Consider the following 15,241-nt stretch of genomic DNA (forward strand, 5'->3'; position numbering starts at 1 on the left):
TGAGGTTCGCAAGCCAGCAGAGCGAGTGGTGGTCCGTGACTACCCGGAACGGGCTCCCGTATAAGTACGGACGAAACTTCGTGATTGCCCAGACGACCGCAAGGCATTCTTTTTCAGTCGTGGAGTAATTTCTCTCCGCCTTGGTCAATGTCCGACTTGCGTAGGCGATGACTCGCTCGGTGCCTTCTTGTACTTGAACCAAAACCGCGCCAAGCCCTGCGTTACTTGCGTCCGTGTGAATCTCGGTTTCCGCATCCTGGTCGAAATGTCCAAGAACAGGGGGAGTCTGCAGTCGTCGCTTCAGCTCGTCAAATGCCTGCTGCTGTTCATCGGCCCATTCGAACTTCTCGGCGTCCTTCGTGAGGTGTGTGAGCGGTGCGGAAATTCTTGCGAAATCTCGAACGAAGCGCCGATAGTAGGCACATAGCCCAAGGAACCTTCGGACGGCCTTCTTGTCTCTTGGCGCTGGAAATGCTGCGACGGCACGAGTCTTCTCGGGGTCTGGGCGGACACCTTCGTTACTAACCACGTGGCCGAGGAACTTCAGTTCGTCATAAGCGAACCGACACTTTGACGGCTTCAGGGTGAGTCCGGCGGTCCGTATGGCTTGGAGAACTGCTCGGAGTCGTCGCAAGTGCTCGTCGAAGTCGCTGGAAAACACGACGACGTCGTCGAGGTAGACGAGACAGCTCTGCCACTTCAGTCCTGCCAGTACGGTGTCCATGACACGTTGGAAAGTTGCTGGCGCCGTGCACAGTCCGAAGGGCATCACTTTGAACTCGTACAGTCCATCCGGCGTGACGAAGGCTGTCTTTTCTCGGTCCCTTTCGTCGACTTCGATCTGCCAGTAGCCGCTCTTCAGGTCCATCGATGAGAAATATCGAGAGTGGCGCAGCCGGTCTAGAGTGTCGTCGATGCGGGGGAGTGGGTAGACGTCTTTCTTCGTCACCGTGTTCAGCTGCCGGTAGTCTACACAGAACCTAAGCGTCCCGTCTTTCTTCTTAACCAGTACGACTGGAGAGGCCCAAGGACTGCTTGAAGGTTGAATTATGTCGTCGTTCAGCATTTCTTGAACTTGCTCCTGGATCGCCTGCCTTTCCTTAACGGAGACTCTGTATGGCGATCGATGCACAGGGCGCGCGTCGTCCTCGGTAACGATGCGGTGCTTCGCAACGGTGGTTTGGCGCACCTTCGACGACGTGGCAAAGGAGCCGCGGTATTCGGCGAGAAGGTTAATCAACTGTCGTCGTTTCGGGCCCTGGAGTTTAGGGTCAATGTCGAGCCGCGCTGGCGACGCACTGTCTTGCTGAGGTGGCGAGAATTCGTTAGTAATGGCGGCGACAGCGGCGGAGTTTTGGAGTTCCTCAACCTGGCCCACGGCTGCACCTTTTGTGAGGTGTTGCGCTTCGTTTCGGAAGTTCGTGACGAGGACCACAGTGCGGCCATCCTGAAGTTCAGCAACTCCTCTTGCGACGCCTATTCCTCTTCCCAGAAGCAACTGGAGGCTTCCTTCGAGCAGAACTTCGCCGCAGAAATCTTCGGTGATCCCGACGGGTACGAAAACACTCGACCGCGGCGGTAAGTTAACGTGGCTGGCGAGGACTCGGACCGCAGATGACGTCGCTTTGGGTTCCTCCGGTGGTGAAACAGGCTTTCGCAGCGTCAACCGGTTTGCTCCGAGGTCGATGACGGCGCCATACTCGCAGAGGAAGTCCATTCCGAGGATAACGTCCCTCGAACAGTCTTGCAGAACGACGAACTTTACAGGGCACGTCTCACCGTGGATCTCGACGCGAGCGGTGCATCGCCCGATTGGTGTGATGAGGTGCCCACCGGCGGTTCGTATTTGAGGTCCATCCCACGGCGTCGTGACTTTTCGAAGGCGGCGGGAGAGCCTCCCACTCAAAACTGAGTAGTCTGCTCCGGTATCCACGAGTGCCGATGCGTCGTGGCCGTCGATGATGACGTTTAGGTTGTTGGACACCGTTTCAGGAGCGTCGTTTCGGCCTCCGGTAGCGTTCGAGTGGGGGCCCTCCGACGTTCGTGGAGGATCTTGGCGTCGGTCGTCTTCGGCAACTCCACCTCCAGGGGTTGCCGCGCCTAGTTTCCCCGGCGTGGAGCAAGGGGCGACAGGCTTTCACGTCGGGGTCGGTGCATCGGCGAAGCTGGACGTCGTGGTGAAGGCGATCGGAACTCTCGGCGGGACGCAGGCTCGGGGGACTGGGGTCGTCGCAAGTACTCGTCGATCTCCCGAGGGCGTTCACCATACCTGGGACGCGGGTCGCTTGGGTGGAATCCGCGCAGCCCGAGTCGTCGGTATGGGCATCGGCGGTACACATGGTCAGCTTCCCCGCAGTGGTAACACAGCGGGCGTCGGTCGGCCGTCCTCCAGACGTCTGTCTTCCTCGGCGCAGGTCGGTCTGGGTGAACGTGCGCTTGATCTTCCTGTCGTCGGGGGTAATGCGGCGTTGGGGCGTCTCTTCGGGGTGGCGACGTGGCTTGGCGGGGGGCTTCCGGCGGTCGTCGGGCCATTGCGGCGTAGCTCAACATCGGTTCCTCCGGTGCCACCGTGGTGACGGGAACCTCTGGTTGGAGCGCCCGATGCACTTCTTCGCGCACAGCCTCGGCAATGGAGAGTGTCGCTGGACGACTTGCGGCTGGCAGCAACTGGCGGAGTTCCTCCCGGACGACCTCCCGGATAATTTCACGGATGTCCGTACCAGGAGCGTTCTCGCCGCCAAGCAGCGCGGTTGCAGCGACACTTGGACTTGGATGTCGCTGGTAGTGGGAAGCGCGCGCTTGGAGGGCGCGCTCGATGTTTGTCGCCTCGGTGACGAAGGCTTCGACGGTGCCCGGCGGGTTGCGCACGAGGCCTCCAAAGATGTCGTCTCTCACCCCGCGCATGAGGACCCGCAGCTTCTTGTCGTCTGTGGCTCGTGGGTCGGCACGGGCGCTCAGGCGGAGGACATCTTCTACGAAGCTTGTGACGCTTTCGTCGGGGCCCTGCGTTCGAATTCGGAGGAGATCTTCTGCCTTCTCCCGTCGGTGTAGGGTGGCGAACGTCCGCTGCAACTCGGCCACACAGATGTCCCACGACGTAAGCGAAGCCTCGTGATTCTCGAACCAATGCCTCGCAGTACCCTCCAGCGAAAAGTAGAGGTTCTGGAGGCACTGCTCCGCAGTCCATCCGTTGTGGCGCGCCACACGCTCGTAGTGCTTGATCCAGTCTTCGACATCCTCGTGGATCTCGCCGTGGAAGGGTGTCGGCATACGGCAGGCGGCGGGCAGGTAGACGATGGCAGGAGCGGCGGGCGTCGGCGACTGGTTGGCCATCGTCGGCTTTGTTGACTGCTTGGTCCTGGGCGGCAGAAGTTCGTGTTCCGGGGGTAGACCTCGGATGCGGCGACTTGACCGGGTCTCAATCTGGTCTTCGTCGGGTCCTCGGGAGGCTGGGTCCGGACTTGTACTGCGGGACCTCGGAGGCGTACGCGGCAGGGGCATGCGTTACCCCGCACCTCCACCAGAATGTCACGGGTGGTGATTCGTGACCAATAAACAAGAAATAAACAGAAATAAATAAACGTTTAATGTGGCGAACTTGTGCCAAAAATAAAGAAGGAAACAGAAGAAAGCAGAGCGTCGCGGGCGTCGAAGTCGGCGTGTCAGCAGAATCGAGCGCTGGGGCGAGACTGACTCGACAAGGTCGCGGGCGGCATCTTAACTAGAGTGCGTCGCTATCTCGAAGATTCGGCGAAAGCGGTTCGAGCGTCGCGTGATCGGGGCGAGAATGAACACGTACTTTCTAGAAAACAAAAGCAGGATAAATGATAGAAGTTACGGGCGGTACATGAATAAACGGGAGCTTTCTGGAGGACCGCGACCGAGCGTTGCTTTCTCAGCCTTGCGCGCGGCAATATGGCTTGACTTTCGGCCACGAAGACAGAGCAGTGCTCTTCCTGGTGCCAGGACTAGGACCGTGCATCCGGGCAGTCGAAGTTGCTGTGGCAGGTGTTCAGTAGTGACGCCGTCCCTTAGCGTTAACCTCGCTGTTCTTGTGGTCGACTGCACCTCCTCGATACCGTTGACACTGGTGACTTCTTCAACCTTGCCAGACGTCTCTAGGTCTTCTTTTAACGTTTTCGTCGGGCAGATGAAAAGGTATCCAATGCAACTTGAGTCTCACCTCCGATTTCTTCCGATCAATCACCAGGCAACGCCCCCCCTTGACCTCTATGATTTGAGAGTTCACCAACCTTTGCTTGGCAAAGAGCGATTTGAGGGTCACCATCCTTGCGGGGGTAATTTGGTAAGAACCACACGCCTCGATGTCTCCAAGCAGTCCGGCGTTATTGAGTCTGTTCTTAGAATCCTCCCATGCGGTAGGGACGTGCACCAATATCACAGTGCAGAAGAACGAAGTTTAAGGCGTGAACGCCCTTGGCAATGGTGGCAAAATGATTCGATAAGCCTCGTTGCTTCGCTCAGCCGAGATACCACGGCTATCAGTAGCCGTTAGAACCGCTCCTACGGAGCTCATGACGATGCGTCTTTCGACTTCGGAAGCCGGAAGCCCGAATCTATTCGGACACGGGCTTGCTTGCACGGACACGCGCGTGGGTATACAAAGTGCATTAAGTAGAATGCATCGCGGCTTGTATAGCAGATTAAAAGGGGCCTGCAAGATGGAGCACACTGAACCATGTTTCGAATGAACCACCGATAATTTTAAACAATACCGGATCTGGACTTTAGTGTCGACGGTGACAACATTGGCATCCACAGACCGAACCGGCTAATATAGTGTAATCAAATGCTTCCAGCGCTTAAGAGTGCACAATGATCGCCCACATTTACGTCCGAAGCACTCGTAATTGTGAGGATTGTCATCATCCTTAAAACAAATTAGAAAATCAGGGCTTTGCTCATACTAGTTACAAACATCGCTCGCGATGGCTTCATGCAGAGACGCATTCAGAGGGGAAGTCCAGGTGTCCTGACCCCTGGTCTTCAGCCAGATAACTGTCCTGGAAACAGTTATCTGGCTGTAGGCCTTTGTAATTCTCGTTCCTTAAAGGTGTACATATTCTGCGGACTTCGCCACTTTATTTTGCTATGTTGCCCCGGCCGCGATGCCTTATAAGATCTCCAATCCTTCTGCGCGAGCGTGAGTTCTTCAGCGCGTTTGCGCGCGTGAGAACTCTCAAGAGCGTGCCTCCTCCTGTTAATTAAAGTTACGCCTGCGTCGATCTCGTATGTGTTGAAAGATTTGAAAATTAGGCCTATGCCTCCTATATCACTGAGATTGATTTAGAAATGTGTATCCTGTTACTGTCTCACACGGTAGTTCTCGCTGGCGGCATGCACGGCCGAAAACAGTGATGGAACCAGTGGCTTGATGCCTCGTTCCCACTTGTAAAACTGCTCTTGTCTTTATCCAAAATCGCGCTCCGAAAAAAAAAAAAGCAAAAAAGATAGAATCGTTTTGTTAATTGTTGTCGCCCAACGTGCCCGCGCGGCTACGTCGTCTCGCGCGTTTTTGCAACTACGATGAAATTGGATGCTGAAACGCTCTCTCGCTCGTTGTTCATCAGCATCTGCTGTACCGTGACAGGGCTTAAAGGGATACTTCAATGAAATTTGAAATATTCCCGTCGTGTTCAAAAATAGGTTGAATATGATCCACAATATCCGTAAATGGCAATCGCACGTTTGTACTTTGAGCTTGGTGGCTGTATTTTTCGTTATAAACGGCCCACTCTGGCAAGCACTGGGAGAAGGCCCAGCGGAGACCACGTGACATTCAACGCAACCGTGACGTAGGTAGTCTTAGGACGAGCAAAGCTACGGCGAGGCTGACGTCGAGAGGATGGCCTAGTCGTTCCAGCCACCGAGGTGGCTGCTTTTGTACGAATTTTGAGTGACGGGTTAATTTTCTGTAATCTTGTAGGGGGACAATAGCGACTTCTGCGACACACAAACGGCATTCTCGGGAAGAGGGGAGTTCCTCCTGCCCCTTTTCTTTCGTCGCGGTCAGAGGCGAGACAACCTCCGTCACTAGCTGTCAAGGTTCCTAGACTGGCATCACAAACGGGGCGTTAGCGACATCCACCAGGTGCTCTTTGCTAATCGTTTTTAATCCATTTTAAAATTCCTTTTCGTGACTTTTTTAAACAAGATATTGGTATGTTCGATGTGATGCTGCTCCTTTGAACACATATAGACCAAAAAATGAGCGCCGAAATTTCGTTGTAGTATCCCTTTAATAACCGCTCTCGTTCCATGATGAGTAGTCCGACTAATGATGCGGTTTTTTCTTGGAAACACTGAACTGCCATGCAGTTACTATAAAACAGGTGAAAATATGCACTACCGAAGAACGTGACTCATTTTGGCGTTTCGAGAATGCAGAAAACAAACAGTTCTACATACCAAAGACAACGTGCGAGCGAAACCATCGCATTCATCTAGCGCCATAGCTATTCTGCAGCTCATTTTTAGGCAGTTTTCTTGCAGAGCAGGTGCCTCTCGGCCTAAAAAAGGTAAAAAAAGATGATTGTCTTCACTGACAGGCAGACGGCCGAATGTAGTGTACGCAGGACACGTCGTTCTCAGCCGGGACAAGACGTGAGATCCGCAAAAACTACTTCCCCTTTGTAATCTGATGGGCTTGAAAGGAGCCAAAATTTTTTCCGGTATCAAAGATATTGCCCTCAGAACGAGAGAAGAAATGTGGACTTAAAGGCGGAACACCGAAATTCATCGAAGATTTCCAGGTCAACATATAAAGTTTAAAATGAAAATCGATAACACGTTGAGCAATCGGGGGGAAGGCTGGTTGGTATCACCACGCTTCAATGGCTACGCAGTCTAAGCACCCGGAAAAAAACATCAACCTGCCACTATTCATACGTCAACGCTCTCAGAAGAAAAAGGGTGTATTCTTAAACCATTTGTTTCAAATAAGACACCCCAAAACTTAAGTTCCACGTACAGCGCACTGACGTCAATCTGACGGTACTAACTTTAACGAGAGGCTTGATAGCCGTGTGGTACAACTAATTAAAATAGCGAGTGGAAGTGCTACTAACCACACAAAAAAAATCGGGGTTTTCTTGGCCCTACTTCAAAATCTCAGTGTTTTCTTTCTGGGGTTTTTCATACGTACTTTAGCTACTTATCGTGCGCTGTACGTCGAACTGACGTTTTGGGGTGCATTATATGGGATAGAAGGGTGTACCTTTTTTTTTTACAACGGTGCTGTTAAGGGCTAGGTTCCCCAGGATCGTGTCCGCTATCAAACGCCTGTCGAGACAAACCTACTTGGACAGCTATCGCCATCTATACGCGACGGCGGCAAGCACACAACCAGTCTGCTTGCCACCATCGCTCGTAGATGGCGGCAACCTTTCCAGCGTTGGCAGCCATCGTAGAAGAATGGATAGCTGGGCGGCGTTGGTGGGAATTCATCGCAGGAGTCAGCACGAAAAACAGACGACGACAAAGAACCACACGCAACGAGCGCAGCGCTCGTCACGTGTGTTTCTTCGACCTCGTCTGTTTTGCGAGCTGTTTCCTACGCTCTTATCAGTTTCAGTTTGGACTTAGGATGGGTTGGCCGCGCGCCTTTTAGGGGAAAGAAGACTGGCTGCGGAAGGAGCGGCGACGTACGCAGCAGCGCGAATGGGGCCGCAACCGCCGCCAAGCCGCTGTCGCCTCGACTTCCACTGCGTCGAGCTCTTCAGATTCCCTTGCCAAAGAAGAGTACATCGCTCACCCGGAAAGCCTCCGCCGAGAGCAGAACCAGCGATGTAAACGGCGCCGGCGGGCCAACACCGCGGACGACGATCGTGCCACGGAGGCCAAGCGCAAGCGCGAGGCCCGGCGACGACTGCACTCCACCCCGGTTGAACACTTCCCGGGCGCGACGACGAGGTTCCGGAGAGAGTTCGTGGATTACCCGTTTGGCGACACGTGCGCCGCGCGCGCTTCATGGGACTGGTTCGCCGGAGACGTATCCAGGATCGGCGGCGTGTCGGACGAGAAGAAACGGGAAACGTGCGCGTGTGTGTTGCGGCAGTGCATTGAGAACAGCTCCGGTCATCCTCCTCCTTCACGAGAGTGGAAAGGCTGAACGTTTTTTAGAGTGTATTATGAAGCGGCAGGATTCTCACTAATATCACTGACGAGACCTATTAAAGAAAGCCGGAGTGAGGGAGCTTGTGTATGTTACGCTTACAATGGCGCTACAACTTGCTTTCCTGTTGCCCAGTCTGCAGTGCGCTAAAGGTTCACTTGCAACCTCAACATCAATACTTTTTCAATATTTTGATACCATGAAAAGGGCGTAGTAGAACCAGAAACAAAACATCAGTGCAATTTTTTTTTCTAGAGTGTGAGACAGCGTGTAAAAATGTTGGTTCTTTACCCCTCTAGGCTGGGCTCCTCCTCGCTTCTTTTATATCATAGCGTAGTGAACAAATACATCTAAAGAAAATTTGTAGCGCCAGTTGCATGTTTGCTGGAATTCATAATGAAAACTATTAATTTTTTTATTGCAACAAAAAAAGAAAAGAAAAGAAGAGAACGTACTACGCCGCTAACTTTGAGATACAAAGCCCCAAAATCCGGAAGTGTTTTTGACGAGGCACCGGCCGTCTCCTGATTTGTTTGATGCTGGGGGCATTGGGTGAGACTAGGAAGATTAGAAAATAGGCGTGGGCTCAGGCGAGTTATTCTTCCTTTGGTTATGAATACCTCTTGGGCTTCTACGCAGCAATTATCATGCGATCAAAAAGATACTTAATCCTCACGTCGTTCACTGAAATCTGGTATACATATTTTTTGTCTGTTTAAAATACGTTTTAGATAGATTGAACACTCCTGGAAAAAAAAAACTTGATCTGAAAAGTTACAGGACCTTTGCCGTGAAGAAAAAAACACTGCATGGGCAAGCGCAGAGCGAAATAATCGCGCGCTTGGCCAGTTTACAGGTGCGCGCGTAAGTGATCGCCATCATTCATGAGGAAAAGTAAAACAAAATTAAGCGACACTTCCGTCAAATACTTTTTTATGACAAGACATTTCATTTATTTGCATTAGACCGAGTGCCTAAAGCACCAAATCCTCCCCTAGCTATGTGGACAGACCGCGGCTGAGAGAACGAGTACGCATTGCTTTCTACATATTGTTGCGCTTTCGAGCTCGCTGAGGGTTGGGGAGGGGGGGGGGGGGGGGGGGCTGGGCTGTAACCGACTAACCAACACACTAGAATCGCCAAGAGAGCACAAACAGCAGTGTCCGCTGTCTCGAAGGCTGTCCTTGACGATAGATGGCGGCAGCCACCCCTCCCAAATGAAAGCTACGCTTGTCCAGCCGTCCCAACAGCGCAAAATTTATCGGCTCCAAGGTCATTGGGAATTCGTAGGAGTAATGTATTTTCTAGTTAAGTGTTTACTTTTTCTTTAAGTATCCTAAAAGGCAAGGAGTGCAGCCCATTGCCATCTGCGTTTTTGATCCAGGCCAAAGTTAAAAATCTCGTGTTCAAAATCTCTCAATTACGTTCTTTTGTTTTTCGGCAAATCCGCCTTTTCCAAGCTTAAGTGTTTTAGGATGACTAAATTGGATCATCTGCAGTCATTAGCGATGATAAGAGAATATCGACGCTCAGCGTGTTCGGAGTTTGACGCACAAAATGCTGCCACCTCAGGATAAAGCACCGCTGGTGGACTCGGTGACAAGACTGATAGCCTATGCCGGTGCCTTCCAACTGAAGAAAGCCGCCAACGCCAGAGACCTGGCCCCTGACCGTGTTCGGGACTTGGCAGTTAAGAACGTCACACGGAGCTCTGGCAATCTTGCCGTAACGCTGTCATGGACCTCTACTGGAGCTAACTTAGACACCGGCAGAGGTAAGAGTCAACTGTTCTTACTGCCATTCTTGGGATCGGTGACCCGTGTGAATCCGCACGTTCTGGAACAGCTGACAAATTACATTTTGATTTGTACTACTGACATTATAGTCAGAGAGCTAAATAGAAGCAATTTTTTGCGATTGTGTGGGCATATGCCACTACAGAAGCAAATGCGATGGTTCCTGTTGGCTACCTGGCTGCTTGACATACCTGCTCCTACTTCCGCGACCAATCCGGATTTCCTCCAATACCGCTTGGGGACCATTTAAGTTGTCTACTTCGGTTTTCTTGCTGCGCCGCTCCTATCACCCCTTCTCACAAAAAAGTTCCGCAACCATTGCCACCTCGTTTTGGATGAGTTAGGGCGGAGGTGATGCTGGTGACATTCCTCCCGCCCTTTTTTTAAGTTTCCTCGCTGAACACCAGCTTCAGCCAGTTGTACTCACTGCTAACGATGCGCTCTCCCAACTCGTATATATCTACACGCACAAGACCCGATGCCCAGAGCAATAAGGCGGTATGCGGAGCGCAAGTTTGTCTGCTTTTTTTGCAGGGGTTGTGGTAACGGCAGAAGGCCGAGCTCTGATAGGCTCTGATTGAGGAATAGTGGGTAGACCTGAAAGGCCAAGCTGCCTTGAGTTCTACCTATACTCCGCGACAACTTCTCTTGGCAATGCAGTGGAAGGTAGAGGCCCGCGTCCCCTCTCCCATTTTGAGTGTACGCAGGCTCTCCTCCTCCCCCATTTCCGGGGAGAGGACGAGAGCCCGCGCACACTCAAAATGGGAGAGGGGACGCGGGCCTGTACCTTCCACTGCATTGCCAAGAAAAGTTGTCGCGGAGTATAATATATCGTTCAATCAGGGCTAATCAGGATCGGCGTTCTGAGATCCCCAAAACCCCTGCAGAAGAAAGAGATGAATTTCCGGTCTGCATCGACTGTCCGAGTTATGTTGTCCTTTGTACAGTTCCTGCCATATTTGTTTGTTCTCCATGCTCCAGGGAAGTTCTGCAAATCCATTGTAACAGTGGCGTGTCCTCGGCCCTTGTTTCGCCTTTTTCTGCGTATTCCTCCACGGCTTAAGTCATCTGTTTACCATTCTTCATTCAGTTGTACAGTCGAGCCCTCTGCGGCCGCCATTGCTCCGGATCCCTAAACTTTTGCTCCACTATCTCGGCTACCATAACCTGCACGACGGAGGGGGGGGGGGGGGGGGGTAGCACCACCTGCATACTTGGGTGTCAGATAGCATTGCAGCACCCGTATCGGTGCCACCCCTGTCCCAGAGAAACCCTTGGAATTCCTTCCCAGTTAGTACTTGCAGAATCCTCGTTAGGAAAATCAGCTTCGCGTGCTCCATCAGCCGTGCGTGCAAGAACCTCGCCGTAGTTGTCAGCCCTTGACTGCCTCCAAGGTGAGCCCGTGTTAGCGGCATCGCGTAACTGTAATCCTGGAAACTCTCCGCTGGGCCCGTACACTGTCCCACGGGCAGTGTTGTACACGTGCCTCAAGAAGAGGAACGGAAGCTCGTTCCTCGTTCCTCTTAATTTTTGGAACGCGTTTCCGTTACAAGTTTCATCTGCGAGAAAGGAACTCGTTCTCCTTACAGTTTAAGAAATGGAACGTGTCGTCTCATATACGTTACATTTGTATTTTGCTACTTACAATAGTTAGCTAGATCAAACCAAGTTTTTTTTTTCCAATTTTTTTTTTTATCGATTCCTTTAGATAGCAACGTACGAATTTAAATTCCCTGATGGAGGGGCACGAGTAGAAGAAATCGAGCAGAAGCAGGGTTTCATTTTTCATTTGTTGTTAGTCAAAAGTTAAAAATCTAAGCTTTTAACTATATTAATGTTTGTGGTGGGCTATGCAGACGAGTCAAATGTACTGTTACCCCACATTACACGAACGTTTTGCAACAACCTCACACGTTTCAATCTAACAAAGTCCCGTTTTCGAACTTAACAACAGTTGCTTCTCGATGCTGCTGTCAGCGAGACGAGCAAGGGGAGAAGAAGGTAGGGCTCTTTGAAGGTCAGTCTCGAAAACTACCAGTCCGTCTTCGTGAAGGTTCGACTCGTTCAGTTTGAAGGTGACAGAAGAGGAGAGGGAAAAAAGGTTCATTTTTGTGCATCTGACCAATGTTTGGGATACAAGGGTGCGTTTAACGTCTAGTAACCTGTTTTTTCGGTGTATCTGTTTTTTTTTGTAGCAGTTCAGTGATGGCTGCAGTCGGCCTTAGATTTCTTGGTTTATGAGGATTCGGGGAAGCAAAGAAAGTAGCTGAGTTTGAGACGTCCCTTTTTCTGTCTTTTCCTTCGACCAAATGTTTTGATTTTTGTACCCCTGTCTCGGGCACTGAAAAGAGAATCAATGTTCACTAGCTCTCCTGCACCATACTGTTACCAAGCGAGGACCCCACAAAATAAACCCTAAGTAACACAAGAAACTTAACGAGATACTTTTCTTCGCAAATATAACATTTCTATACTTTTTTTTAATTCCCCTTTTATAAGTAAAATAAAAATGACACCACCGGACGAAGAAAAAGAAACGCCGTTCCTTCTTCCGTTCCCTTAAAAATGTAACGCGTTCCCGTTCCAGTTCCATTGATGCAAAATGGAACGGCGGCGTTCCTTCGTTCCTTCTAAAAGGAACGCGTTCCACACACAAACGGTGTCTTCATTCTCTCCGCGAGAGGAAAATTATATTTCTACCTCTTGCGGTGTGGAACATTTAACACCTAGTTAGCCACTACTTGGTGTACACTACAAACCATTTTAGATATAAACATGGGACAGCAATCTGAAAGCCCCCAAATACGGGCGAAAAGACGGGTAGACGCTCAGCAAGGGGAAGAGTCCACATGATCAGCTGAGGTGTTGGCGTGTCCAAGGCGATCGACACCCATAATCTCACCACAAAAATTGAAACAAACAAGACGTCTTGACGACTCCCTGGCTGCTTCCGGCCTCAAAGTCCTGGGAGCCATGGGTCAATATAGCGCTCCCTTTCTGTTCAAGGCAATAGCCCTGATAGCGTCCTAGTAACCAGGACCCCTGAGCAGTGTTGTACAGAACGGCGTTCCAAGCACGGCGTTCCGTACAACACTGCCCATGGTTCCTGGTTGCGAGGACGTTATCAGGGCTATTGCCTTGAACAGAAAGGAAGCGCGATATCGACCCATGGCTCCCAGGACTTAGAGGCCGGAGGCAGCCAGGGAGTCGTCAAAACGTCTTGTTTGTTTCAATTTTTGTGGTGAGGTTGTGGGCGTCGATCGCCTTGGCCACGCCAACACCTCAGCTGATAATGTGGACTCTTCCCCTTGCTGAGCGTCTACCCGCTTTTTCGCCCTCATTTGGGGGCTTTCAGGTTGCTGTCCCATGTTTATATCTAAAATGGTTCGTACTTTACACCAAGCAGTGGCTAAGTAGGGGTTAAATGTTCCACACCGCAACAGGGAGAAATATAATTTTCCTCTTGCGGAGAGAATAAAGACACCGTTTTTAGACAGTTCGTCTGCTAACGCGAATTAGAAACGTGGTTCGTCTGCCATGATGCGTCATTCGCAGACGTGAATAAAAAATTAAAAAAGCACCAAACGTGGTCACTTGACAGGCGGAGTAATGTTTCTTATATGCTGCAAAACGAGCGCCGCGGCCAAGTGGGATCGGACGCAAACTGATGTTGTGATCCTCTGCTATTTCACGTGGAAAAAGTGGACAGATCGCGCTTCGTTTGCAAATCTCAAGCTATTCTACTGCATATACTAAAGCTGACATAAACTGGGAGATGAAGAAGTTGTATGAAGAAGAACATCAGAGGCCGCGAGGCGTCTCTCGCGATTTGCCTGTTGCTGAGGCGTTGTCATTGAAATATGGCCCGATTGCGACCTCAAGAACGGGTCACAAATGTCTCATTGGTTGATTACGTGCAAGCTGCGGCACCACGTCCAATCAGCAGCCTAAAATTGTCTCGGTCTCACCAAGACCAAACTCGGACCCCAGGTGAACCACGGTGCAGTCCTGCGCCTTTTTCGTGCTCGCTTTGGCAGAAACCTCTCCGCTTCTGAGCTCAACCTACTCAAAATCTTGCATAATAAATTGAGCCTGGTACTCTTGAACATTAATCCTTCCTTTATAGCCCTCGCTTTTACAGGTGATCTCTGAGACAGACTTGATTGTCAGGACTCCCATGCTTGTTGTAGGTCTTTTTGAGGCCCTCAAGAATAAGAATAATAATAAACGAAAAATCGGTTGACACACAATGAGAGCCAAGAATACACTGAAACGTTACAAAAACAAAGATTTAAAAAAAAAAAAAACCGGGACGAGGGGTTTGTGCTTTGTTCCTCCATGTAGCAGCCTCGTGCGACGCCAACCCTGTCAGTCACGAGGCACTGTTGACAGGTTGACCCTCTTGCATTTCGTCGTTCAGCACAGCGTGCAGAAAGCACAGTCCTCTGCCAACCTTGAATGGAGCACGCAAAATGTGTCTTAACTCGTGCGAGCGATTTCCTGGTGGCGGTGTGAAGCCTGTTCCGAGACGTAGCGCTCAGGGGAACAGCCAAAGCAGGGGAGGCCGCTCGCTTAAGGTCAAAATCGCAGATGGACGGTAGACACCGCCATTTTGGGCATCAATCAATGCATCGTGCGGAATAAAGAGGAGTGGGGAAAGGCAGCTTGTCCGGCAAGCAAACCTTCTGCGCTGTCCACGATATAATGTGTGATTTCGGCATCGAGCGAGCTGTCTCTCGTGCACGGGCTGCTTCATCGAACACACGCCATGAATCAGTTCTAAGGCCCGCCAGGATAGCCTACGCACAAGTTAGGAACCAGTTCGCGTATTCCGCACATGTTTGGTGAGCAATGGATATTAGCGGAACTCTCGTGCCTCGTAGACCAATCGTGTGATCATACCGCGGATCTATCGTCTGATAGGTGCACCTATCGTGTGATCATACCAGTTTTGTCCAGATTATAAGCAGCACTTCGAAGCTTCGCGTATACTTTCGCCAGTGGCTTCGGCGATTCTTGACACATTGTAACCCCCCCCCCTTGTCAACGCTCCCCACGCAACCCCTCTGGGTGACCGTTTTGTCACCACAGATGCGGTTGTCTTTTCCTCAAGGCCAGGATTCTCGGACATTTGCTTTAGTTCTCCGGGGTGCCCCTAGATGGCGCGATGAGCAGAGTAAGTGGCGGAGAGTGGAAACGGCGGGCCGCTCCCCAGCTGCTCCGCTCTCCCTTTCGGGTGCCGTGGTCAACACGGTGGCTCGTTACAACAGTGGCGTACCGTTACGCTGGTCGTCTGCTTGAGCACATTGCT

At 51.2% G+C, this 15,241-nt stretch overlaps 1 protein-coding gene across 1 annotated transcript in view; it reads left to right on the top strand.

Moving 5' to 3' along the window:
* LOC120841552 (calcium-activated chloride channel regulator 2-like) overlaps positions 1–15,241 on the top strand; it is an 89,350-nt gene that overhangs the window by 37,348 nt on the left and 36,761 nt on the right. Inside the window, exon 7 of the mRNA XM_040212450.2 lies at positions 9,707–9,908. Within this exon, the coding sequence (XP_040068384.2) occupies positions 9,707–9,908 (202 nt within the window). The remainder of the gene's footprint in view (positions 1–9,706; positions 9,909–15,241) is intronic.

The sequence above is a fragment of the Ixodes scapularis genome, unplaced genomic scaffold (assembly GCF_016920785.2).
Source record: "Ixodes scapularis isolate PalLabHiFi unplaced genomic scaffold, ASM1692078v2 PGA_scaffold8__174_contigs__length_109621045, whole genome shotgun sequence".
Taxonomy (NCBI): Eukaryota; Metazoa; Arthropoda; class Arachnida; order Ixodida; family Ixodidae; genus Ixodes; species Ixodes scapularis.